The sequence below is a fragment of the Panthera tigris genome, chromosome C1 (assembly GCF_018350195.1).
Source record: "Panthera tigris isolate Pti1 chromosome C1, P.tigris_Pti1_mat1.1, whole genome shotgun sequence".
Lineage (NCBI taxonomy): Eukaryota > Metazoa > Chordata > Mammalia > Carnivora > Felidae > Panthera > Panthera tigris.
In genome coordinates, this window is record NC_056667.1 from 44,171,533 (window position 1) to 44,198,742 (window position 27,210).

The window sequence follows — 27,210 nt, forward strand, 5'->3', positions numbered from 1 at the left end:
CACCTTCCCACCAGCTTGTGAAGCGTTGGGAGTTCTCTTTCCAGCTTCATCCTTTCTAAGACGCCTTCTAAGACGCCGCCGTCTGGTGGTAGAGTGCCCCTCTGCGAGGAGAGCCTTCAGGACATGACCCGGATCTTACAATCGATCACATTATATTGAAATTATCTGCCTGCGGGTCTGTCTCTTCCAGTCGACACCGACTTTCTTGAGGGCTGGAATCCTGTCTGCATTTTTGAGCTCCAAAAGCCCAACACACCTATTAGTGCATTCTAAACTCCATAAATCTTAGCTGAATTTAAATGAATGTAGACCGCACTGTGACAGAGCCAACGTTCGAGTATGTATCTCCGCGGCCTGGCCCTGTACCACGCGCAGTTACTCAAAACATAGGCTGCAATGCTACTTCTTACCGAGAGTAATTATCAAGTGACTTAAAAATGTCTTCTCTTTAATTAGTAAAAAGGGTATCATTGAGTAATACAGTATTACCATGGTATGAAGTAATTTAGTAGATTATGCTTGATTAGAGTATGGGAACATGATAAGCAAAAGAATACTACTGACTTTCTTTGGGATTAGGGTAATGCAGACACAGGCTTTAAAGTTATACGTTTGATTGAGCATCCTAAAAAAAATTCAAGTGTATCAAGGTCTAGGAAACGTACATCAAACTCCTTGGTGAGAGCAGGGTCAGGCTGATGATGCATGGAAAGCAGTTCTTTTGTGATAATTTGAAGATTTGCCGGGGAACTATCAGCCAGCATCACAAGGACTTCATAGGCTGCCAGTCGGCTATTCACTGTACTACACCTACAAACAAAAGATGCAAGTCAGTTCCAACAGTGAATAATCCACTTGAGTTGGTCATTAAACTAAATCAACATTTGAAATGAAAATATTAGAGCCGCAATTCCTCAAACTGAGTTAATCGGGTCTGATGGCAGAGCTCTAGGAATCCAGCGGGAAGTGTTTACTTAAAGGAAGAGGCCATGAATACAGGAGGAATGGTTATGGTTAAGAGCTACATATCTTCTTGGCCTGATAAAGTAGCGAAAGGTCCCACTTAGGAGTCCAGAGTATTTTTATCTAAGGTTTGGATCAGCAAAAATGGAGGATAAAGAGTCTGAAACTTTTACCAAGGAAAACATGAGAATAACTCTCTCTCAAAGTAGGTAGCAAGGAAGCTTTTTGTAGACATTGTCCTGAAATTCAAATATCTAAATGGCAGGAAAAGAAAGCTATGTGGATCAGAAGAGATACCCGTAAATGTTTTTTATATGTGTCTGGTGATAAAAAATTCTTCGAGGACACTAATCAACTTCATCTTGCCGAGAAAACGGAGACAGAAATACGTGGTTTGCCAAATTAATTTGTTTCAAATGACAATAAAAGGTAACTAGCAGGCAGTCTGCAGGAAACCAAAGGCTTCTGATAATTGTTCACGTTTAGAAGAAATCACTTTGGGGATGGACAGTAATTTCTCACCGTCACCTAGGCCAACCTTACATTACTGAGGAGATCACAGGTTAGGAAGGATACACAGAAAAGAGGACATCGAACCTCTGAGAGAAACATGTACGGGGAGCAGTGTGGGAGATGTGTTCACGAGGGGCTGTGGGGCTCTTAGATCAGCACTGGGCCAGGCCCTGAGGACAATGGCCAGCAGCTGGCCCTGTCCTTTGCCTCTTACTTGGACTTTTGGTTTGCAAAGGACAGGTAAAGAACGAACAGGAGGAACCGTACACACAGGCTAAGCATTACGAAATTCCTTTGTTAGTGTTAATAAGAATAAACGTCACTTGTGAAAATACTGTGTATTTTAAAGCTCTTTCTGGCATTAGGGTTCAGACGGGAAACAGCTGGAGTCACTGTGATAAGTGAGCCTCACTCAATGCACGGGGAGGGATGAAACAAAACACTGCCTTTTCTAATTAAGGCACTGTGTATGATTAAAAAACCCAACTCCTTGCTGATGGAGGTATTACTTTTAATAAATACAAGGAGGGTTCACGAATAAAAATTTCAATAAAACTGCTAAAGATTTATTTTCCCCGTTCACTGAAAACGGAGATACTCACGTATTTCTACTACTTTAATAAAAGACTCCCCACGGAGCCAGTGCCGGATCTTCCAGAACAAGACTGGGGCAGGGGTGAGATGGGAGCCAAAGCCTGAGAGACACCCCAAGAGTTCTAATGAAGGTTGACTGCCTGAAACAGATTTTGCTAGTAAGGAAAGCTACATAGAGAAATACTCATACATGAAAAGATATCGCTTGAGATTCCATGAAATCCTCTTGCTTCTTGTGCCTTGCTCGTTTCAATAACCACTGAAATTATACGGGAGTGTTTTTCACTGGTTAAATACCAAATCCCCAGTTTCTTCAGGATTATTCAGTTAAGTCTGGTTTTCGTAAGAATGGAGTAAGCTGGATTCAGAGCAAGGAAGATGGCAGCATGGGGCAGCCTCCTCCTATAGCTCCAGGAGCACCCAAGTAGGGTCAACATTCCAGAAAGATCTTTCAAATTTCTACCCATAAAAACTAACACAGTATTTGATTCTAAAATTACCACAATAAGTCACTAGCAGTTTTAATCGTCAGGACACAGGCAATACCCAGCAAATCACAAGGTTCATGCACTAAAAGCACCTACACTTTCTTCCTAGAAGAAACTCAAGATTCAGAGCCTATTTACTCTAACTTTGGATTTAATTCTTCTGATCTCGGTTTGTCTTGGAATTTGCTACCGACCAAATTAAGCACATTATTTACTACTTACTCTTCTTATTTGATGATAATAATGGTACCAGCATCCTTGCACAGCACTCACTATGTGCCAGGCAGGCTTATCCTGAGCCCCTTTACATGCATTTCTTCATAGGGTGGATAATATCTTATAACTACACACACTCACAAGATGGAAACAAACTCCAAGTTAAGAAAAGCTTTTTGGACTAAAGTTTCGAATTAGAATTTTTACCAAAACTGAACACAACGTGCATTTTCCATACTTTGGATGAAAGTCCTGTTGACTGATGGCGGCACTGCCAGCTGGAGAATGACTATTTAAAATAATTCTAGAAGCTCGGAAAAGGAAGTCATCTAACAATGGTTTAATGAGTGATGAACCTGGAATAGAGCATAATATTCATGTTGAGGATGAACACATTTTAATTCAAAGACTCTGTTTTTGTACTTTCATATCAGAGCAGCAAAGGCACCCAATGGCAGGGCATTCAATTTAATTTGATGCTTATTTTTTGAGCACTTATAACACATGGCAAAGGTCTGTGGGGCAGAGGGGTGGGGATGGGTGGGAGGGTCAGGGGACAGGGAACAAAGACAAGTGAGGGTACCTTCCTTTATGAGCTGACAATGGAGTGAAAGAAGTCATGCTTTCACTTTGGAAACACAAATGCCAAGAACACGAGGCAGAACGGTCCGAGTGAACACTTCATTCTTACTTTGGGCATAGGGGAGTCCACAGGAGGGTTTCTGAAACTTTTAAAATCCTGCCTTCCTTAGGTAAAGTGATGTACCCTTCTTAGCCTGGTGTAGAATCACTCTTTTCTATGTATCCCCAGTAGCCAAGAAGATTTTTATAGAGCTTAGTTCATGTGATAAAAGTGGTAATTAATGTTTTGACTTGTTTTCTGAATGTACCTTCTAATACTGAATATGCCCTGACAAATTATACATGTACCCCAGGACATTCATATGTACCCCACGAGGCAGGGGGTAGTGGTTGGGGGCTGCCTCCCAGATGAGAATTACCCTTAAAAGAGGTAAGATCTATAATAGATAATATTTTATAAGGTATGTAACAGCAAGAAGAGAAAACCTTATTTTGAACTGTAAGTTTTACTTGGTATTAAGACATTATGTGAACCAACCGTTTTGAACGCTATCAACTTCTTCATATGGTTTAATGACACAGGTAGAATACACCTGAAGTCTGTTAGCCACTAAAATTCCAGACAACCTCATACTACCTGAAGGGTCAATTTTCTACAGAGCACTGAGCACTTATCCTATTCTCCTAATTACAAACACTAGTACGGCAAGGACTGAGAAGGGAGGTATTCTGCCACATGGTAAGAGGAAGCAATAATTACCAAGCATTTCCTTCTCTGCCCCGCACAGTGAAAGAAGGGTCTTAATGAGCCGTAGGTGTCCTGCCAATAAGATGTTGTCTGCTTCACTGGTCTCACATTCAGCCGTGCGATTAGGCTCAAAGTTATCCAGCCAAGTGATCTCATCTTCGAGCATGGTAGCTGGGCTGATTCTTAACTGCTCCATTTCTGAGGCTAAGAAGGAAAAAAAGAAAAATCCATTTCAAAGAAAAGAAAAAAGGATTTCCCTTCATGGAGTCCAAATCCTGAATTAAAGCAGGCAAAGTCAAGTCCCACCCTTCCATTCTGGCGATCTGAGAAAGCTGTCACTAATCAACAGTGGGCTGCATCTGCTGCCTCAGAGGAACGTGACAGCTTCGCACACTCACTCCTTCCTCCCCACTCTCTTCAGTCCTAAGCCACACATGTATTGAGGGCCCCTCTGTGCGGGTCAGTGGGCCATACGCTGAGGATAGAAGACGAAGGGGCTAATCTTGCTCCAAAGAAGCTCCTGGTCCAGGGGGTGTCAGCAGGTGCCCCCTGGGAGCACACCCTTCTAGAGAAGGAAGGGATGGAGGGTACGAAGACAGCCGAGGCTCCCACGGCATCACCTAGGCCAAGGGGGTCCCGCAAAGGAGACGGAGGTCCACAGCACAGTAGCAGAGTGCAGGTTTCCAAATAGTGCCCCAAACCCCGAGAACCACCCTGCTCTACTGTAGTAAGTTACCTTACTTTCTTGTAAGCAAGGATTAAAGCAAGGTTCCATACTGGAAGATGGGACTGGGAAGGAGAAGACGACGGACCGTGCTCTCCTTCCACTGCACTGCAGCCACAAGCGGTAGGGCCCCACAGCATCAGGTGAAAAGGAATACTTCAGGGTCAGAGCGGAACCGGCACTGGATCTGAATCCACTTATTTACAAAATGAGGCTAACACCTACACTCAGGGTGCTAGGTATGAAGTGCCTAGTACAGGAACTGGCATATACAAAATACTCCCCAAATGGCAAACATTGCTTGTTTCCAGACATATTCCCACTCTGCCTTCAACATCCCAATAAGGGATGCTGGATCCCTCATTAGTCACTCGATGACCACAGGGAAGGCCTATGTTAATAGCGTGCTCATGCCTTCTGAAGTTGTATGTATCATGTATACAGCCAACTCACGATTCCAGTCCTCGAGAAGCAAAGCAGAACACCCACCCTCTCCGAGTCCAAACCAGACAGCAAACCTTGCCAGCGGCCTGGCAGAAGAATGTGGCATTCAGCTGGACTGTTAGATGGACATTCACCCGTTCACTTCTCTGGATGACAGATACAACAGGTCTGACCCCCGCATCGAGACATCCACTCAGACTACATTATCTCAGGCTCCAACACAACCTTTTCACTGTCCTGCTCAGAGCACCGTGTCTCCCACTTTCAAGAGACACTTTCGGGAAACTCATGAAGGCATCTGCCTTGGAGACATTTCCTGAGGCTTACTAATGACTACGTCTTCACGTGTGCATTACACGAAAGACCTCTGCACCAAGTGTCTCTCAGATTTAAGTGCTGGCAAAAAGATCTGTTTCTTTTGAGAAACCACTTGGTTTTCTTCCTTTTTCACCTCTGTCCCCCAGCAAACTTCACAACCACATTCTGACTGTGGAGGTTGACAGCCAGCATACGTGCAAGGTATTTCTTTGTAACTGCCCGGCGCTGACATTCTTTTCCAGTTAATGTTTCCAATCAGTACTTTTGTTCGGCCTGATTTTTACTTTACTTATTTTCTGTAAGATGAGGCAAATCTTTTATGTAAAGAGTGGAAAATAAACTAACAGACTCTTGAACAACTAAAACTTACACAGAGCATCCCGACATACATTCGCGTTATATGAAAGTACAATCAAAATCCAAATGCTCTAACACTAAAATTTCTAACAATACTTCAATCACCTGACACAAAATAATTAACTGGCTTCTATCACTCATTTCTATTATTATCAATATACCTCAACAGAGATTCCCTCCTTCCTTCAATGATCAGCCTTTAAAATGGTCAGAATTCACTATACTAGAGAGAAAAGATTCTTCCTAATAGTTCTGTATCAGTGTAATTATTACTATTTTTTTCTTCAAAGAAGAAAGTAATTTTATTCAGTATGAACATGTTTTCCAGTCATTCTATTTTCTTTTTTTAATATAATTTATTGTCCAGTTGGCTAACATACAGCACGTAAAGAGTGCCCTTGGTTTCCAGGGTAGGTTCCCGTGGTTCATCGCTTACACGCAACACCCAGTGCTCATCCCAAAAAGTGCCCTCCTCAAGGCCCATCACCCACTTTCCCCTCTTCCGTACCCCCCCGCCCCATATCAGCGTAATTAAAACATGTGTCTTTGACAATTTTTAAAACCAACAAATCTTCTCAACACATTAATGGTTACATATAGAATTGGAGAACAGAGAACTGGTATATGGGTTTGCATGCTATTTTCAAGAAAATAAAACTCAACTTCGAACAGTAATTATAATCTCATTTTCATCTAAGATACACTCAGTCAGATTGAGAAATGTCCATTTGGCTTTCTTTTCTACTCTTCCCTCTCCCCTCCCCCTACATGAATCAAAGTTAGACATTTACTTACTTGTCAGATCATCTAATAATTGGCACCTTAGATCAAAATACTCCATACACTGAGATAGTAGTCTAAAAAAAGATAAGATTTCAAGTATTAAAAAATGTCAGATTTTGAAATAAAAAAGCATCTCCCTTGTAAGAAAAGGCTCATAAAACAGCTGAACAAGGGAATTTTCCTAAGCATGAAATAACCGCTTTTACATTAATTCAACTTCCATATCTTAGCAAGAAATAACACTCGTGACTTTGCTGATACAGATACACTATAGAAATTACAGTGTAAAGAGGGGAAACAGTATTACTAAGTCTCACATTTTGTAATGATATACAGGCTGACTGCACACATAATGCACAGATTGCACTCATTCATTCAAATAGCAACCGACATTGACTAGGCACACTATATGCTTGCAACTGTTTCAGAAGAGCTGACAAAGAACAAAAAAGACAGTCAACACATTAGAAAATACATATGTCAAAAGGTGATATTAAGAAGGCAAACAGAGTGCAGTAAGAGAAAAAACAGAAGGTAAATTCTTTTATCCAGGGTGGTCAGTGAAGCTTCTCTGTCATTATCTCAGGAAAGAGCACAAGTTTTAAAGTCAGGTGACCTTGGTTCAAATCCTGGCTCCACCACTTACAGTTGGGCGTCTAGGGACAATGTGTCTGGTTTCTAATTTCTAAAATGCTTGTTAGAGTGTTGGAAATAAACATGCACACACACACACACACACACACACACACACACAAAAGGCTCAAGAATGCACTAATGATGAGGAGATAATGAACCGAGAAATACGATGATTAAAGAGACAATAAGACTGTCAAACTCATTTGTCCATTGTGAGCATTACAGGATGACTATATGCAATGAACCTGGCCTACTGCATGGCACATAGTCAGACCACAGAAATAGCTATTGTCATCATCACTGTTAAGGAAAACATGTATCAAACACGGCCATTAGAGTAAGTTGTGAAACACCATTTCAAATTATAAGAAACATATAACTAAAGATTCAATTTTAGGTGAAGTTAAATGCTCTACATCCGAGAGATTCTTTGAGAAGGTATGTTAAAAACTCATCCAATGCTTTCTTTCTTTCCTGAGTTTTGAGAAATTTAATATCAAATCAAACTCTTAAATTTAAGTTCTATTAAATAATCTGAGTCTTACAAAAAGCACAAGTGCAATAGCTCACTTCTTAAAAAATGGCTTACACAGAGGTACAATTCTCTGTTTGTGGATGACGTGATCCTACATGTGGAAAACCCCAGAGTCCACACAGAAAGATTTAGAGTTAATCAGTAAATGCAGCAAGATACAAAATTGTGACACGAAAATCAGTTCTGCTTCCATACACCAACAATGGAGAATATGAAAAACGAAACAATTCCATTTACAAAAGCATCGATAAGAGTAAAGTACTTAGGCATCCACTTAGCAAAGGAAGCAAAAGGCTCGCACGGTGAAGAGGACAAACAACGGTGGAAGAATTCGACAATGCTACAGCAATGAAGCCATGTGATACTGGCATGGAGATACACACAGATCAATGGAAGAGAAACGAAGAGCCAATCAATCAGTCAGCAAGCCAGCAGTCGAATGATTTTTCATCAGTTGTCAAAACCATTCAATGGGAGAAAGGTGCCGTGACCACTGGATTACCCACATGGAAAAGAATGAAGTCGGGCACCTTATGTTACACACAGAATTTAGCTCGAATAGATCAAACAAGTAAGCATAAGAGTGAAAACTAAAAACCTTAGAAGAAAACATAGAGGGGAAACTTTGTGACAGTGGATTTGGTGATCATTTCTTGGATGCAATGCCAAAAGCACAGGCAACAAAAGAAAGAACAGATAAAGGAAATATTTTGCAGTGTTAATTAGAAATGAAACCCTAACTAACACATGCTATGACATGGAGGAACCTCGGAAATAGGAGAATGGACGGAGGGGGAATGAGCGGGGAGTTACTGTTTTATGGATACAGAGTTTCAGTTTGGGATGATGAGAAAGTTCTGGGAACAGACAGTGGGGACAGCTGCACAACGATGTGTATGTACTTAACGTCACTGAATTACAGACTTAAAAATCAGTAAAATGATCAACTGTATGTATATTTTGCTGCAGTAAAAAGAAAAAAATCTAGCAAATCTAAAAATAAAAAAACACAAACAAAACAACCCACCTGTATTTGTTTTGGAACCGTCTCTTCGTGTCTTTTGCCCATTTTTCAATTTGGCTGTTGGGTCATTTGTTTAGTGATTTCTAACAGCTTTTTATATACATTATGAAAATGAGCTTCTTGTCTGTCATGTTACAAATCTATATAGCCAGTCGGGCAACTGACTTTTGGATTTATGGTATTAGTTTCCCACACAGAGTATTTTAGTTTTTATGGAGTCAAGTTTATTAGTCTTTCATTCAACGGCTTCCTTAATGGGCAGAAGGTTTTAGTTTAGGATGATGAAAAAGTTCTAGAAGCGGCTGGTGGAGATGGCTGCCATAATAATGAGAATATACTTAATGCTACTGAACTGTATGCTTCCAAAGACCGAGTTTGGATCCAAATTTAGGGGTCTGGATCCTTAGCCACACTTAGGGGTTTGGAGTAGCTCTAACATTCCTTCCCTTCCAGGGCTCTAATTTGTAAAGCAGATACACAAAGCAAGTGGACACCGATTTCACAAATCTCAGTGGCACCTCATGAGCCCCACGGCGAGGGTTCTCTGGTGAAGCTAAGTTGGAGAAAGTGGAGGTCAGCATGGGATCCCCTCACCTCCCATCCTGGGCCTAGCCCCGGGCAGCCTTGCATGCGGGCTGGCCCACTGAGGGACAGTGGGGCAGGCAGAACGGACTTACTCAAGCCGCTCTATCAGCCTGGACCGCAGATTCCCTCCGTGCCCAGGCTCATGTAAAACCAGGGAAGAAAGCCAGAAGGATGCCCCAGCTATATCTGGACATGAAGTCAGGAAGCACGCTGCTCTGAGAGAGGGACGCATGCAAGGACGCGAGGAGTCGGACCTTCAAAAAGTGATCGGGCTCCAATAATTTCAGCCTCTCACCAGCCAGCTTTCAGAAAGAAAGCTCCTCTTTCTCTTGAGGGTGGTGGACCAGCTGGGGTGGAGGTGAGAATGGGAAGTAATTCAAGGGGAAGAAGGCCCGGTATTGTTTCTTCTGACTCTCCTGTCCTGAATGGGGATAATAAGAATGGAAATACCCTCTCTCGGGGCACAAAGGGTACAAGAGGAAAGGAGAAACTCTGTTGTCATCTGAGTAATGCACTGTGGACCTCAGCAGGGGGCAGCATGCAAATCATGATTCTCTTTCTGTATGCCGTGAGCTTTTTCATCGTGATTACATACCTCTGATTGACTCCTCTCATTATACTAGTTGGGGACCAGAGAGGTAGCTGGGCTGTGAGAATCACACCTAGGAGAAACTGGTTTGGCTTCTGGACATCTGGATGAGCTGAAGTATCTGTCTGACTAAGAGTATATAGTTGATCACAGGCAGCACGGCGAATCTGAAATTACATCGTGAGTGGCAAAGGACATACACCAACCGACACTTAGACACTGCTTACAAAAGGATTTTCCTCCAAAGTCCACGACCTGAAGGATACTATAAGGGTGTGAACGGTTTAATCACTAATGGTAAAGTTGACATTAAATACCCTAGGGCTGATTAAAAACAAATGCAGTCTGAGAACGGATTTCCCAAATTATTCTTCTCTCCTACGCCAACCAATAGGTTGATAATTTGATAAAAATGAAAATAAGAAAACTCTTCAAGTGTTTCCAAGTGAATTTTCAAGGCCGTACAAGAAAATCAGAATGAGAAAATCCAGTGAAAGTTCACGGCTTGCAGCTGGTCTTTCTTGATTGTGACCAACACGTTGACACTGAACGCCAGCGGCGGACGCTCAACGCCGCCGCAACGTTTTGTGTGTTACAAACACACACAACTGACCCTAGCACTAGTCTCTGAACTTCTGAATATGGAACAGAAGGGAGGGCAGAGAGTCCAAATGGTTACTCTGCTCTCAGAGTGGTCCCCGCCCCCTTCGGAGGACTTCCTGAGAGGGCTAAATGCCATTCCTCTGTACTCCATGCAGGGTCACAGGTCTCCAAAGGGCCCTCGACAGAGCAGGACCAAGGGGATTTTTTTAGTACGGTCAAAATTCTTACCTCAGCACTTGGTGATCCAAGCAGAATATCAATGATAAAATCGGCAACACAGGGCAAGTTATAGAAAGATGCTAACGATAAGAATAAGGAGAATTGGGGGTGGGAAACAAGTCAGCAAATGCATTTTCAAAATTCTGAAAAATTTATGCTTAACTACAGAAGAATTTCGTCTCTTCTACATGGAATCGAATTCAGTACTGCCCATAACTGCCTCCACACGTCTGAGTTTCCCCTCGAGAGACTCTTGGTCATCTCTGTACCTGCACATTTCAGCACGGTGTCTCGTACATACTGGTTATAAATATATCTTGCCTTGATAAACTATCAATACCTGTAACTATAAAATGTACCCTACCATAAAATTACAAATGATAAAAAAGCTTGAAGGGAAGTTGTAATTCTTTCATTTTGATTTGAGAATATCACTAAAATAATGATAGGAAAATTGATCTATGATTATGGCATTTGCTCAAAAGCATTTCATAATGACTTATACTTCCTATATATGTCTTCAAAAGCATTCTTGCTCAAACTAACCATTTGGACACTACTTACCGTTCTATAAATGTCTGAGTTTTTTCTAGCTTTACCTTGAGTGTCTTATACAAAGAGGTTGGATATTCTACTAAACACATAATGATCAATTCTACACAACAGGCAGTCTGAATTGGTAATAGAAGGGAAGAACAGGACACCTATGGGTTGGTACAATTTTTAAAAGTGGAACTATTAAGACTTTGTTGCTGAATAAATATTTATTGAGGGCCTACTACATACTGGGCAGTATTTGGGTGTGAGAGATTCAGTAGGGAACAAAATGGACAAAAGTCTCTGTGGAGCTTACAGTCCAGATGGGGAAGGGATGATGACGATAAACATAGTAAGTAAACAAATTATATTCTATGCTATAAAACAGTAAGCAATAAAGAAGAAACAAGGTAAGGGGTTTAGGTAGTGCTGGGATGAGGGGAGGGTTGTGACTTCGTTAAAAAGGCGGGCAGAGAACAACATGTCACTAAGTAGGTGAGGTTAAGCACACTTGCAGGAAATGAGGAAGAGAGAGCCACGTGGGAAAGATGGGGGAAGAACACACCAGGAAGAGGGAACAGCCGGTGCGAGGGTCCTGAGGCAGGAACGTGCCTGGAGTGCTGGGGAACAGCCAGGACGCCGGGTGGCCAAAGCACAGGGAGTGAGGGGAGAGCAGTAGACGGTGATGGCACAGAGGCATCAAAGGGGTGGACTCTGTCTGGCCTCGAATGCCTTAGTAATTGAGATTTGGCTTTTACTCAGTGCGACCTGAGAAGCCGCTGCCAGGTTTTCAACAGAGGGATGATACAATCTGACTTACATGGTAGGAGGTCCACTCTGGTTACTGTGTGGAGAGTAAACTGCAAGGGTAGAAGCAGGGAGATTAGTGAAGGTGCTACTGCTATAATCCAAGCAAGGGGTGATGCTGGATCAGAGGGTTGTGACAGTGACAGTGGTACCAGCGGGTGGAATCTAGACACAGTTGGAAGGAGAATGTGCTGACACATTAGAAATGGGTGTGAAAAAGGAAATCAAGGATGACTGCAAGGTTTCTGGCCAGAGCAAGTGAAAGAATGAAGCCACTATTAACTAAGCTGGTAAATGTGTGTGATATGGGCCAGCTGAGCATTTCAGCTGTGGAACCGTCAAGCCTGGGAAGTCTACCTAAGAGCCCAGTGGAGGGGTCGGGGCGGCGGTCCAGGCCAGAGCTCCAAATTCAGACATTATCTGCATCTGGAAGGAGTTTGGGGCTGTGACGGTGGATGAGACCATGGGGAGAAGGGGCACAGACAGAGAAGAGAGTGTGATGAGAACACCCTGCGGTGTTCTAACGTTAAAGTAGGATCAATAACAGCCCCAGTCTGCCAAAGCCCACAAATGAAGATAAAAGGGCAAATCTGAAGTTTCGTGACTTTGACTACTAGAGTCATCATCAGTTTAGAGACTGATATGTAATTGTAGTTCTATGGTTCATGAGCTATAAATGTGGGTTGTCTTAATTCCTCAACTAGACAGTAAGCTCCTGGAGGGCAGGCATAGTGTCCTTCCAACACCTACTGTGGAACCCTGCTTACAGAAGGTACTCAATAAATACTTATTCAGAATCTAACTACTCTAAGCACTATTCTTACTTATTCCACCTGCCAACTTTCCCTTTTCCATTTCTATTAGTATGACCTTATCTATGAAGGCCAACAGAAACCTGGCCTTTCCCTAAAAGAGATGAAGGGAAAACAAGCCTCCTGCATACCTAGTTGCTGGCTCCGAAGCTGCAGGCACGTGACAAGAAGAGAGAGAGCCTCCCCGGCGATCAGGGAGTCTTTGGTGGACACAGACTGTTGGCGCACGCAGATGCCTGCGTGCAGGGCTGCTGGGTCCCCTTCGCTCCCAGAGCTGCAATTGCTTCCTGGGAAGAGGCAAGCAGGAGGTTACTGCGGACCCCACAGGACCCTCACGGTACCCTAACATCCTTTTAATGCGCCCCGGGAGCCTCAAGTGAAATTAAAGGGTGCGAAGAGGCAATCTGACATTTTGGTCTAGGAAACAAGAGACACTTAATCACTTTATCTGACCCTGACTGCTTTAAAACACATTTGGAGGCACTCAAAATATGCACTTATGAGGCGAAACTCATTTGAGGTGACAGAAGGGAGAACAGTGCAGTTTGGAAGGCATGAGAGAGTCTTGTGGGGATGTTAGAAATGTTCCTCATCCTGATCTAGATGGGTTATTCGTACAGAAAAATCCCAAAAAGCATGTACATTTAACATTTCTGCGCTTCACTGTAAGAATGCCATACGTTTTTGAAACTTTTTTTATACTGAGGTACACACACACACACACACACACACGCACACAAACTGAAGAGGGAAACCAAATGAAGCTGAGAAATAAAGCTATTTATAAAAGCGTAGCAGAAAATAACCAGCCAAATCAAGAAAATGACTTTCCCAGGTAGGAATTCTAGATGCGTTTTTATTACAGCCACCATTATTCGCCTCTTGGCATTTTTACAACCCTCAGTGAGCTAAGAACTCTGCTTGATTTGGTTTCCCCACTTACTCTCTGCGTACCAATGCCTGTTTTCTTCGATGAAGTATGGCACAAGTTCAGTAATGTGCACAAGTCTTAAGTGCACAGCTTCGTGGGTTTTTTACTCATGTTCAAAAGCAAGAGAAAAGGCTTTCTTCTCGTGACTCTGAACAAGCCTATGCATAGGTTACTCTTACAGCTTCTTTCTTGCCCAACGAGCTCATTACTCTGTCCTTTTAAATCAGTACCTGAGCTGCTGAGTCTGTTTCGAATTCCAGCAGGAAACAGAGAATTGCTTTCTTTAATTGGCTGGCTACTCCCAACGAGGTCCAGTCGTCCTGCAGCCGCAGCCCATGACAACCTCATGAAACAAGCCACAGTAGACGTGAAGTCACTTACTTCCATTGTCTAAAGAAGTATGGAAAGAGTCATGAGAAAAGGTAGTACTGGAACATGATTATTCTACTGACTTCCAGAACCTTCTCACTGGTCTCAGTTTTGTGAGACTCTTTTCCGCCAAGATCATCCAGAAGGACAGCCTTTTTCATGCTTCCATACTGTTCAAAGACTTTCAGTATCTCTCTGCTACCTGTAACACAGAGACTGATCTCCGCGCTCAGGCTTTCAGACACCTGCCACTCTCCTCTCCCACACTACTGTGTGAACGACCCCGTGGCCTTCCCTACAAGCTCTGTTCTGCCTCTCTACCTTTGCTCACACCTGCCCTCCTGCTGGAACAATTCTCCATGCTTCGCCATCTGTAATCTCTCCTGTCTTTGAGGCCTAACACCAATGCCACCTGCTATGTAAAATCATCCACGACAGCCATGGGTGAAGGCGATTACTGTTCTTATTCTGAAGGCCTGCAAATGTTCTGCCCTTGTAGCGCTCCCGCAACCCTTGATGGTTCCCGCCTTGAATGACAGTCATTTCTGCACTAGTGGTCTCTTTCTTGCTCACTGGAAGTTCCTTGAAGGCCATATTCACGTCCATATTCACGTCAATAACTTCCTTCAAAGAGGAAAGACGCCACACTGCTTGAATGCACAGATCACTTACCTGTATTGCAACTCGCGCAGCAGGGATGATCTCCTCGACCCTGATAGAAGACCTGTCGGACACGGACAACTGTCGGTAGGAGGACTTCTCTGGGGTACCACACAAGGACATCTGCCTGCTTGTCTGCCGGCTGACGTTTCGGAATGGGCGAGAAGAAAGTGCTTCTATGCCATCTTTGGTGAGGTCTTCATCTAACAATGTGGGCATTGTTTGCCCAACAAGTAAGAATCTTCAAAGGAAACAAAAAGCTACATTTATTTGAGGTCATTTCATAACTACTCAAAATGATAGGGCTTGGGAAGAAAAATACTGCCTTGGGAGACTAGTAGGATGTATTTACCTACCTTGCAAGCTGTAGGCAGATGGAGTAAACTCCCTGCCTTGTTTCATAGTCTACTTCTGAGGGGATGGAATCCCTCTGCATGACATTTACAACCAAACTTAAAAGAAAACAAAAGGGCAGAATATGAAATAAAGACTTGTATTTCTTTCATAGGAAATTTTCTCTAAGTAATTAATTGCTCATGTAAATGTTATCAATTACTTACAATTTCTACAAGGTCCTTACATACACATGGACCAGATATATTTTTAGCAATGATTTCCCATGATACCTATAACCCTCCCGGTCCCTTTAGCATTAGATTTCTTGCTTAGCAAAAAGATAGAGCATTTGGATAGTCCTCCTTCTCGCTAACTGCTGTGAGTTCACTGATTAACCGTTATCTTATCACTGGAACTAACAGTTAAAAAACATACCTGGAATTGGTGAACTCAATAAAGCTATCACATCCGCTACAATCTCTATTCCTATAAAAGCTTCCTAACTGTTCTTCCTGCTTCTACTCTTGACTCTCCACCCCCAAAATCTACTCTCAAAAGATCAGAGTGATCCTTTTAAAATATAAGTGAGATCATCGCACTGCTTTGCACAAAATCCTCCACGGCCTCTGATTTCCTGCAGAGAAAAAAGTCTTCACGCGAACCTGTAAGATTCTACATAAGCTGACCTCTGGTATGTCTATAGCCTCATGTGTCCCTGTTTTGCCTCCTTCCCACTACCCCAACCACGCGGGACTGCTGGTCTCCAAAGGTACCAGGTCTGTTTCACGCAGGGGCACACACTGACTGCCCTTCTGGACGGCTCTCTCCCAGGGATCTCCAGGTCTCGTTTCCTCACCTCTTTCAGATGTTTGTAAAACATAACCCCATCAGTGACACCTTCCCTGATCACCCTACTGAAAATCACAACCCTGTCCGTCCCCTCTTGCTTGTCTCATTTTTGTCTACAGCTCTTCTCGCCTCCCGACATATGCTTTTACCTTTATTTCTTTACTGCTCATCTCCCCCCTCTAGACGGTAAGCTTCACAAGGATGTGGAGTTTGTCTAATCTGTTCACTGCTCTGTTCTCAGTGTTCAGAACAATGCCTGACATGGAGGTTAACTGACATACAAAACTAAGCCAGCAGTAAAACGCCTTTACGCCAGAGCTCTGTAAGCGGAAGTGAGTAATCAGAAATGAGTGTTCACTGAGAACACCTCTGCGATTCTGAAAACAAATAAAGCCCCAAGCGGTAGGCCTTCCATACGCTTGGGGGTTCTTTCAGGCCCATTCCCTTTAAGGTCTCGGCTCAGCCTCTTCCCCACAAGGCCTCCCACAGGAATTCCTTCAATGGTCCTCCGGCCTTCATGGCTTCCTCACCTGAGGAAACGGCGGGCCTGCTTCTTTCCAGAGCAGGAGAACTTGGCCCCAGGGATCATCCCTTTTCCTTTGGTCGTTCTTTTTAAGACAGCCTGCAAAGGCAACCTAGGCTTCCCCGAGGTAAAAACAAAGGCAGAAAAGCAAACTTTCCCCTCAGCTATTCTTCTCTTCCGGTCACTGTCACTGTCACCCCCTTCTCTGCTCACCGTAAAGCAGTGGCCTGCAGTCTGACTCCACCTCCTGCCCTCACGCTCACCGCTGAACACTCATGCCCTAACACCACTCACACACCACTGGCCCCTCCATGTCTCCAATGCCGCTCTCCGCTCCCCTCGAGGGCATCGCGGCCAAAGCATGCACTTCACCTGACCAACCACGTCTGTCCCTCTTGATGTCCCGCGCCCTCCATCTCCTTCCACGCTTACTTCCCACACTGACCAAATGTTCACCATTTGCTCACTGTCCCAGGCTAGGAATCACAGGGCCATTTTGCAATCTCCTCTGGTACTTCTAGTCATAAGACTCGCCCATGTTACCCTATAAATGTCAGTTACCGGCGCCCTACATTTACAACCTGTTACTCTGCTCTGGGCCACTGACACAGCTCCGCATGGCTCTCCCTGCCTCTACCTCTCCCGCTTCTATTTACTCATTGTCCCCACTGCAGCCAAAGCGAGCGTTCCAGGCAACGCCTGGCTCTGAAACCTCCTGTGTTCCCCGGTCTAGAAGCTAAGGTTGAAGTTCCTCAGGGTGGCCCTACTTTACATACATCTCTCCTTCTGCCTGTGCTCGGGACCTCCCCAGGCTACCGTGGTTCCCAGGACAGGCCACGCACCTTAGTGCCTGTGCTCACCCCGTCCTCTCTGGCTTAGCAGGCCCTCTCATCACGAGCCCCCTAGGGGATGACTGCTCACTTCTCAATTCCCAGCTCAAACACCATGTTCTGTGAAGCGCTTCCTAATCTTATTATCCCATGAAAATTTAACCACTTAAGCACTATCTTCCGTAACCTCTGCCCCCGCCCCCAAGGACTTTCTATTAGCCTGTTTTGGGACCTACAATAACTGTTATTCTTTGCTAAAACCATGAACCACTCTAGGGCAGGGATGAGATCTAAGTTATCTCTGCATCCCCAGCACGAGTGCCTCGTACAGCAGGCGTTCCCAGGAATCACATTCACCTGGTGTGAAACGGAGGTGGGAACGAGCAGAAACAGATCTGCTTCCTCTCTTCTTCAAGAATTTCCTCCACTACCAGAGGGAAGGAGATGTGCTTCTGCCGGTTCTCCAAAGAACCAAAAGGCACAGAATGAATTCAGGCGTTCCGAAGACTGAAACGTCACTCCTGATTATACCTCTCGTGACGCTTCACATAATACCTTGTAGGCAGAAGCAAGGCCTGGCAGGAGAAACCAGCCACGATAACTACACCCGTTCTCTGCAACTCGTGTAACATCACAGTGAGACTAACCTCAACCCTCCTGCTTTGAGGAAGTTCTCACAGAAGGATTTCGCACAATTTCTTGCCATGTCATCATCAGCTGTTGGCATGAGTTTGGAGCTCAGAACCTTGAAAACAGATAAATACAATTAATCATCCCAACATTTCCAGCAGAAATTACTCCTTCACTAAGTAAAAGAATCAGATAACTCGAGTCTGAGTCTCTTTAAGTGCTGCATGCTGTTCCCACCCCCCCCCCCCCAGAAGTATAAGGAGGCTAACGTGTCGCAATGGAAATATTCACGTTTTCCAAGTTCTATTCGCTTGGCAAGAGAAATCTGTTTTGTTGAAGAAAGCTGGTGTGTTCTTTTCACGAAACCAGCAAAAGTGGATGTCTCAGGCTCTCAGGCTTAGACAAGAGCAGGGGCACCTGGGGGGCTCAGTCAGTTGACCGTCTGACTTTGATTCAGGTCATGATCTCACAGCTCATGAGTTCGAGCCCTGCTTCGGGCTCTGTGCTGAACACAGAGCCTAGAGCCAGCCCACTTCAGATTCCGTGTGATAGGCTAGATACGCTTTCGAAAAAGTATATAAAGTTTTATAAAATAGCCCATTCATTAAAAATGTTAGACGAGGGGCACCTGGGTGGCTCAGTCAGTTAAGCGTCTGACTCTAGATTTTGGCTCTGGTCATGATCTCACACAGTTCATGGGACTGACCCCGAGTTGGGCTCTGTACTGGCAGTGCGGAGCCTGCTTGGTATTCTCTTTCTCTGCCCCTCCCCCGCTCACTCGTGCATGTGCACGTGCGTGTACTCTCTCAAAATAAATAAATATTTTTAAAAAATGCTAGACGAGCTCTCTAATAATGATTCTCAAACTCTTATTTATTGAGCACCTACAACAAAAGAGGATGAGGCTGTTAGCATGCCTTCTCTCTTATATCTCACCCTGCGGGTGTTATGTGTTTTACTTTACACGACTGAGACCCAAAAGGCTAAGTGACTTCAAACTCCCTCCTACATCTATGCCCCTTTTATGACACTGACACATGTACCTAAAGGAAAGCTTAACTGAAAATTCTGGTACGGCAGATATTATTTCTAGTAAATAATCATACTATTAGTATGAGACTTAGTAAACAACTGCTTATTTAGTTATGATTGAAAATTTAAAAAAAGAAAAAAAAAAGACCCACTGCCTCAGTTTCCTCAAGGTATTAAAAAAAATTTTTTTTTTAACATTTAATAATTTTTGAGAGACAGGGTGTGAGTTGGGGAGGGACAGAGAGACAGGGAGACACAGAATCCGAAGCAGGCTCCAGGCTCTGAGCTGTAGCACAGAGCCCGATGTGGGGCTCAAACTCACGGACTGCGAGATCATGACCTGAGCTGAAGTCGACCCTTAATCGACTGAGCCACCCAGGCGCCCCCCCAAGGTATTTTTAAAGTAGATACAATTCAAGATCCTTCTCAATTCTAGAAAAGTCTGCTTCTATGAATCCATGGGTCGTATGTGCATAGATTTTTAGCATGGGATTTCTTTTTTACAGATGCTATCTTCCTAAAGTGCTCTTTGGGTAACAGGCTCTTCAACCTCAGGTTATGAGGGTTAACAATCCTTTTCTAATCCTTTACAGTGTTTTTCTAATCCTTCCCGTGAGAGGACAGCCACATGCACGTACTCCTCATGCTCAATGGACAACAATGTAGTAAAGAAGGAAGATTTCTTCAAAGGAATGGGTATTTGGAATATCCACTTTGAAGCTACCTAGTAGGCAAATGTAAGTGGAAGACTGAAATGCAAGGAAATTAGTCTTTCAGGAGTCAGTAAAAAAAAAAAAAAAAAAAAAAAAAAAAAAAAAAAAAAGTGCTTTTGAAAGTATTAGGTTTTCCAAATGTTTTGTGTTAAAGCCAAAAACAACCTATCAAAGGATTTCCCTGAAACTGTGCTGGAGGTATTTTACAACCACTGTCCTTAGGCTGTAAGATGTGGCAACCTAGGTAGTTGGTGACAAGCCAGATTCATTGTCATGCCATCCCGTTTTTCTAGGTGCTCTCAAATGTGGGTGTTAAGGTTTACACTTTAACTTTTCTGAGACAGTCATTCAAAGGCAAATGATAAATCTGGCAAGTACTGAAAAATTTATAAGCTTAAATTGACCAAAAATTAATGGGCAATTCTGCCTTGGAATATTAAACATATTTTTAAATGTCCACATTAAATAAAGACATACTTTATCTTAAAAACGTTTGCTAAATATTTTCTCGTTTCGAACCCCACGTATTTTTTTCACAAGAATGATTACTTTAAGGCCAATATGAAATAACACAGCTTGAACACACAGGCAATAAGTGATGCAGAAAAATGAATGAATAGAATTACATACTCCAAATTAGACTGTCAGATGAAATAAAACTTGGGACAAAGCAAAATCATTCAGGGCCTTATCTTCTCCAGACCGAAAATGGCAAGAGGGCCTGACCCTTCGCTCTCCAAGAACGGGACTATTTCCACCTGCTCACTCTCCCAACGCTTTGCTCTCAAGACTCAGAGGATGTAGCCTCCTTACGTTTCACTCAAGATTCTGGAGCAAATATCTTGCCTTTTCAGCGGTCATCCTTTAGCGACCGCAATGACTTGCACACCTTATACAGTTATCAGATGTTTATTGAACTAAATCTACTAGTTTAAAGCTACTTTGGGGAAAAGAGGGTAATAAACATGCACTTTTGTTTAAATTCTTCCAAACCTTTTTTCAAAACCTTGAAATAAGAAGGTTAATGTAGTTCCTGACCACCCCCTCGCTGCTTCATTTAGAACAACAAATTACAATCGTTCTTTAAAAAGTTAGGATGCATTTAGTAATGAGAAGACTGAGGATAACAACTCGTGTTAGACAATTTGCTACATTTCCAGAGGAAGACGATGGCATATTTTACTACATAAGGCTTCCTCACTATTTATTTAGATGCTGTTTTGCAACTATAGCAACATACATAGGTATAAAGTGAAAAAAAAGCCTGAGCATCTTCTAAGGCCCCAAAACAACAAAATGTTTCAATTTATATTGTTTCTTACTTTTTTTTTTTGAAATCTAATTTTTTCACAAATCATCCAATACAAGTAGAAACCTGTTTACTTATCTCTGGTATCTAAACGCAGGAATCTGCAAACGAAAACGAATCTGTCCAAATGAAACGAAAAGAAATGAGCCTTCTTACTTCTAAATTGTAGAGCACGCGGAAGGTGGACATTCCCGGAGCAAAAGAGCGAAACAGACTTTCCAAAATCGAGCTGGCGCTTGGCTGATGCTGCTGCTTTGAGGACAGGGATGGAGACTTTGAGGACTGAGAACTCGTTTCGGACAGCAATGTTTTCTAAGTTTTTCAAGAATGAAAACCAAGAATATATGTGTTAGAAGCACAAATTAGAGAGAAACACATCTTAATGCGTATTCTAACGTTCTTTTCTCTTTATTATAATTGCACCAAAGAAATCTTCTATAAATCAACCTCAAAGACACATCGCTTTGTAATTACTAACAAAACATCAAATTCCATCACACAAACTGTACGTGCTCAACAGCGTTCCAACCCTACCATGAATGCGTCTGAGAATGTCTTCCTAGGCAACACTAGCAAGGTCATTTTTATTTGCTTCCGTGTTTTTAACATCTGCACTACTAAATACCGGTAATTAAAATGATAAGATTGTAGAAGTGGTAGTTTTGAAAACGTTTTCAGCCAGTACTAGTGATATGTTTTAGAATTACGTTAATTTTCTTCTCCCCACAAATAATACCTGAGCCGTGTACGACAAGACCACGAGCTGATCTAAACCTTTAGCCACTGGTAACGTGAATTCATACCTTCTAACGGTTTTGTTCCACATGAACTTATTGAGAACATAATTAAACACTATTACAGATAAAATACAATTTCAATATGTAATAAAATCCTTGAGGAACAACGTTCTAGAAATTAAGATGAACTTTAAATATCAGCTGTGGAAAAAGTGAAATGATATAATTATGCCAGCAACTCAAACACACACAACAATCACGTTCAGAGAGGCATCATGACAGAAGAAAAACATCTTTGCTGAATCAGAACTAGAGTCTGATCTTGGACAAGACACTTCCTCTCTCTGGGCTTCAGTTTCTTAATACAGAACAAGAAGAACATGGAAATACATGATATTCAAATCTCTTCTGGTTCTAAAACTTGATGTCGTTACTGACTCTAGATCTCTTAAAAGTCAACATGAAGTTCTGATTTCCATTTACAGTGAAAGTAATTTTCTAAAGAAGAGCTGTTATGGGAAAGATGGTATCACATGGCCTTAAAGTGATTTCCGGTTGTATTTTTACTGAATCATGACATCAAATTTCCATGCCAGTTAGGTAACTGTCCAAGATGCTTATACCTTTCTTCCTAGAGAATCAAGTTGATCCAGGGCTTCCTGAATGGCTGGGTCAGTGGGTATCAACAGGAGAAGCTTTCGTACGCGTAGAGTTATCCTGAAATTTGTCAAATACAAGTTTTGTCATGTAAGTCAGGCTCAAGAACAAAGTCATTTGTTCCTGACAGATGTAAAGTAAAAATACGCTGGGCTCCCTAACTTTAATAGCTTTCTCTTTTTCATGCTTCATAAATATTTCCATCATACCTTGGCTCCTCCAGATTGGCGAGCTGGTAAAGCATGTCAAACACATTACATACAAGTGCCATCACAACACCAGGGAGGGACTTCTCCTGAGGAAAAAAGCAAAATATAAATACAAACTGACGAAAGAATTTTCTCTTTTTCTAACCAAATAGAAATATTGTGCCAACAATAAAATGACTAATTCTGAAAGACTGGCCACTACAAAGCTTGAGGGGAACAGCGTGCTTACCTGCCCTACGGAGCAACACCTGGGAACAGACCAGCGGGACCATTACTTTCTAGTGCGTCTACTTACAGGGCTCTCTCCTACCCACCTGCAGGTGAGGGGCTAAGGCACCAAAAGGCAGGCAGTGGAAGAGAGGTATAATGATGGGCAGGTATAATGAACAGAATGGAGAGTAGACACCATTAAAAGCTGATCATGGCTCATCAGGAGCAAACAAGGTAATGAAAGATTTAAGAGCAAAATTATAGTAGTACAAATGTATAAACACACACAACACGCAGAAGAGATTTAGATGTGATTACAGTACTATTTTTTGGTTATAAAGTTAAGAAACTAGACATCGCTACAGAATGTCATTATACAAAGGAACGTTTTTAATAAATTCAGGATAAATAGGAGATAATTTGAAAATGTTAAGCTTGAAGATGTTGTGTACAGGCATACTTCAGATATTGCAGGGTTAGTTCCAGACCACAGCAAGAAGCAAATACTGCAAGAGTCGAGTGAGTTTTTGGATTCCCAGTGCATATACATTTATACTCTACTGTAGTCTATGAAGGGTATAGTAGCATTATATCAAAAAAAAAAAACCCAATGTATCGTGTCTTAATTACACTTTATTGCTAAAAAATGCTAACCATCATGTGAGCTTTCAACGAGTCGTAATCTTTTTGCTGGTGGAGGGTCTTGCCTGGATGTCGATGGCTGCCGATGGTGAGGGTGGCGGCTGTGCAGGCCGAGGGGTCTATGGCGATTTCTTAAAATAAGACAACAATTGAGTTGGCTGCACTGATGGACTTTTCCTTTCACGAACAATTTCTCTGTAGCACACAAGGCTATCTGATAGCATTTTACCCACAAAACTTTCAAAAGTGGAGTCAATCCGGGACACCTGGGTGGCTCAGTCGGTTAAGCATCCAACTCTTGGCTCAGGTCATGATCTCATGGTTCATGAGTTTGAGGCCCACATCGGGCTCTGCACTGATAGTGCTGAGCTTGCCTGGGAGTCTCCGTCTCCTCCCTCCCCCTCTCTCTCAAAAATAAATACATAAACATTTAAAAAAATGGAGTCAGTCCTCTCCAACCCTGCCGCTGCTTTATCAACTAAGTTTATGTGATACTCTGAATCCTTTGCTGTCCTTTCAAAAATATTCACATCTTCACAGGAGTAGATTCCATTTCAAGAAACCACTTTGTTCATCCATAAGAAGCAACTCTTCCTCTGTTCAGGTTTTATCATCAGATTGCAGCCATTCAGTCCCATCTTCAGGCTCCGCTTCTAATTCTAGTTCTCTTGCTCTTTCCACTCCATCTGCAGTTACTTTGTCCAGGGAAGTCTTGAACCCCTCAAAGTCATCCATGAGAGCTGGAGTCAACTTCTTTCAAACTCCTGCAAATGTTGATATTCTGACCACTTCCCAAGAATCACAAATATTCTTAATGGCATCTTAATGGTGAATCCTTTCCAGAAGTTTTTCAATTTACTTTGCCCAGATCCATCAGAGGAATCACTATGGATAGCAGCTATAGCCTCAGGACTTTCAGACTTGAAAGTGGAAATGAATGACTCCTTGATCCACGGGCTGCACAACGGATACTGGGTTAGCCGGCACGAAAACAACATTCACCTCGTTGTACATCTCCATCAGAGCTCTTGGGTCACCAGGAACACTGTCACTGAGCAGCAGTATTTTGAAAAGAGTCTTCTTTCCTGAGTAGCAGGTCTCAAGAGTGGGTTTAGCAAACTATGTTGTAAATAAATGTGCTGTCATCCAGGCTTTGTCGTTCCATTTATAGAGCACAGAAACTGTAGATTAGGCATCGTTCCCAATGGCCCTAAGATTTTCAGGGGTGAAGGAGCACTGGCTTCGACTTAGAGTCACCAGCTGTATTAGCCCCTAACAAGAGTCAGCTTGTGCTTTGGAGCTTTGAAGCCAGGCACTGACTACTCCTCTCTAGCTAGGGAAGTCCTAGATGGCGTCTTCTTCCAATAGAAGGTCTTTCATCTGTACCGAAATCTGTTGCGTAGTATAGCCACCTTCATGAATTCTGAGCCAGATCTCCTGGAGAACCTGCGGCAGCTTCCACAGCAGCACTTGCTGCTTCCCCTTGTAATCTCGTGTTATGGAGATGGCTTCCTTCCTTAAACCTCGTGAATCCACCTCTACTAGCTTCAGACTTTCCTTCTGCAGCTTCTTCACCTCTCTCAGCCTTCCCAAGAAGTGAGGAGAGTTAGAGCCTTGCTCCGGATCAGGCTCTGGCTTAAGAGGATGCTGCGGCTGGTCTGACCTTCCATCCGGCCACTCACACTTTCTCCATATCAGCAATGTGGCCGTTTCCCTTTCTTATCCTTTGGGAGCTCATTGGAGTAGCACTTTCAATTTCCTTCAAGAACTTTCCCTTGTACTCAAAAGTTGGCCAAGCGTTCGGTGCAAGAGGCCTAGCTTTCGGCCTTCCTCACTAAGCTTTGTCATTTCTGGCTCCTGACCTAAAGGGAGACACGTGCAGCTCTTCCTCTCACGTGAATGCCCAGGGGCCACAGCAGGGCTATTAAAATGGTGGCCTGATTCCAGTATTGCTGTTGTCTCAGGGAATAGGGAGGCCCGAGGAGGGGGGGAGAGAGAAGGGGAAGAGCTGGTTGTGGAGCAGTCGGAACGCACACAACATTTACTAAGTTTACCGTCTTCTATGGGCACAGTTCGTGGTGCCCCAAGTAATTACAGTAACATCACAGGTCAGGGACCACAGGTCGCCATGATAAATGTAATAGTAAAAAGTCTGAAATGTTGTGAGAATTACCAAAACGTGACACCGAGACACAAAGTCAGCAAATGCTGTTGGAAAAAAATGGTACCAGCAGACTTGCTTGGTGCAGAGTTGCCACAAACCTTCAATTTGTAAAAAAAAAAACCCAAAATCTGCAAAGTGCAATAAAGTAAAAGGATGTTTGTACATTTTTTTTGTTGTTAATTAACTCTCATAATGCTACTCTTGAATGGGATCTTCCTTAAATTCTTACTATAAGAACGGTTACTTAAAAAACAAACACATTATACTAATACTGACCCTGAGGAGTTGAGATCAATGGCAAGATTATGCTAAGGTAAAAAAACATAATACACAAAGATCTTTTAATTGGAAATAAGGCAATATGTGTACATATATACAAATATGAAAAAAAAAAAAAAAACCTTCACATGCTATTAGAATACCTTTACATAAGGTCTGGTGTGATGTTCCTTGCTGGACTGTAAAAGCTAAGAAGCACAACCAGTCTCATTGGTTTTTATCTCTGGTGCCAAGCTCGGTCCTGACACAGAGAGGGTACAAAGTACACGGGCTGATTTCAGGAAATCACTCAAAAAATCCTGACTGTGTACCTTTTATGTTCTAGGCACTGTTTTAGGTGCTGGGGATACAACAGTGAGCAAAACGGGCAGAAGTCTGCTCTCATGGAGTTTATATTTCACTGGGGAGAGAGAGACATTACATATGATAAAACACACGGTACGTTAAAGAAAACGTTAAGTCGGGACGGGAGATACGAAGTGCAGGGCTGGAGCTAAGAACGTAAATAGGATTGCCACCAAGAAGGCAACATTTGAGTGAGAGCCGAAGAACGTGAGGCGGACCACCTGGATATTGGGGAGGAACGTTCCAGACACAGGGACGAGCAAGTGCACGGACGCTGCTAAGTCTGAGGACCAACGTGGAGGCCAGTGCAGCTGGAGGGGTGGGAGCGAGGCGGGGCCAAGGGAGGAGAGATCAGAGAGGTTCCACGAAGGTCTGTGAGGTTGGCCCTGTGGGGCCCGGCAGACCCTGGCTCCTACTCTGAGATGAAGTCCTGGGAGTCTTTGGGCTGAGGGTGGCACAACATGACTGCCGTTTAAAAAGACCCCGGGCTGCCAGGCACTGTACAGAGAAGAGACTGAACGGGTCTAGGGGCAGAGCCGTGAGAGCAGGGAGGCACTGTTGGAACACTCCAGGCGAGGCATGGCGGGGGCCTGGACCGGTGTGGAAGCCATGGAGGCAGACGACAGTAACTAGGTTTTAGGTGTATTTTAAAGGTACAGTCAACAATCTGCTGCAACCCTGTCTTCACTCGGCTGCCAGGACTCGCTT

At 43.1% G+C, this 27,210-nt stretch overlaps 1 protein-coding gene across 1 annotated transcript in view; it reads right to left on the reverse strand.

Annotated features, from left to right (window-relative positions):
- The window catches only part of USP24 (ubiquitin specific peptidase 24), a 140,351-nt gene that overhangs the window by 41,680 nt on the left and 71,461 nt on the right, over window positions 1–27,210 (reverse strand). The window contains exons 29-42 of the mRNA XM_042997312.1: window positions 22,863–22,948; window positions 22,620–22,713; window positions 21,416–21,571; window positions 18,223–18,320; window positions 15,394–15,489; window positions 15,050–15,278; window positions 14,239–14,398; window positions 13,209–13,364; window positions 10,931–11,001; window positions 10,106–10,266; window positions 6,743–6,804; window positions 4,117–4,308; window positions 3,013–3,130; window positions 666–810 (exon numbers count right to left, since the gene is read on the reverse strand). Coding sequence (XP_042853246.1) covers window positions 666–810; window positions 3,013–3,130; window positions 4,117–4,308; window positions 6,743–6,804; window positions 10,106–10,266; window positions 10,931–11,001; window positions 13,209–13,364; window positions 14,239–14,398; window positions 15,050–15,278; window positions 15,394–15,489; window positions 18,223–18,320; window positions 21,416–21,571; window positions 22,620–22,713; window positions 22,863–22,948 — 1,824 coding nt within the window. The remainder of the gene's footprint in view (window positions 1–665; window positions 811–3,012; window positions 3,131–4,116; window positions 4,309–6,742; window positions 6,805–10,105; window positions 10,267–10,930; window positions 11,002–13,208; window positions 13,365–14,238; window positions 14,399–15,049; window positions 15,279–15,393; window positions 15,490–18,222; window positions 18,321–21,415; window positions 21,572–22,619; window positions 22,714–22,862; window positions 22,949–27,210) is intronic.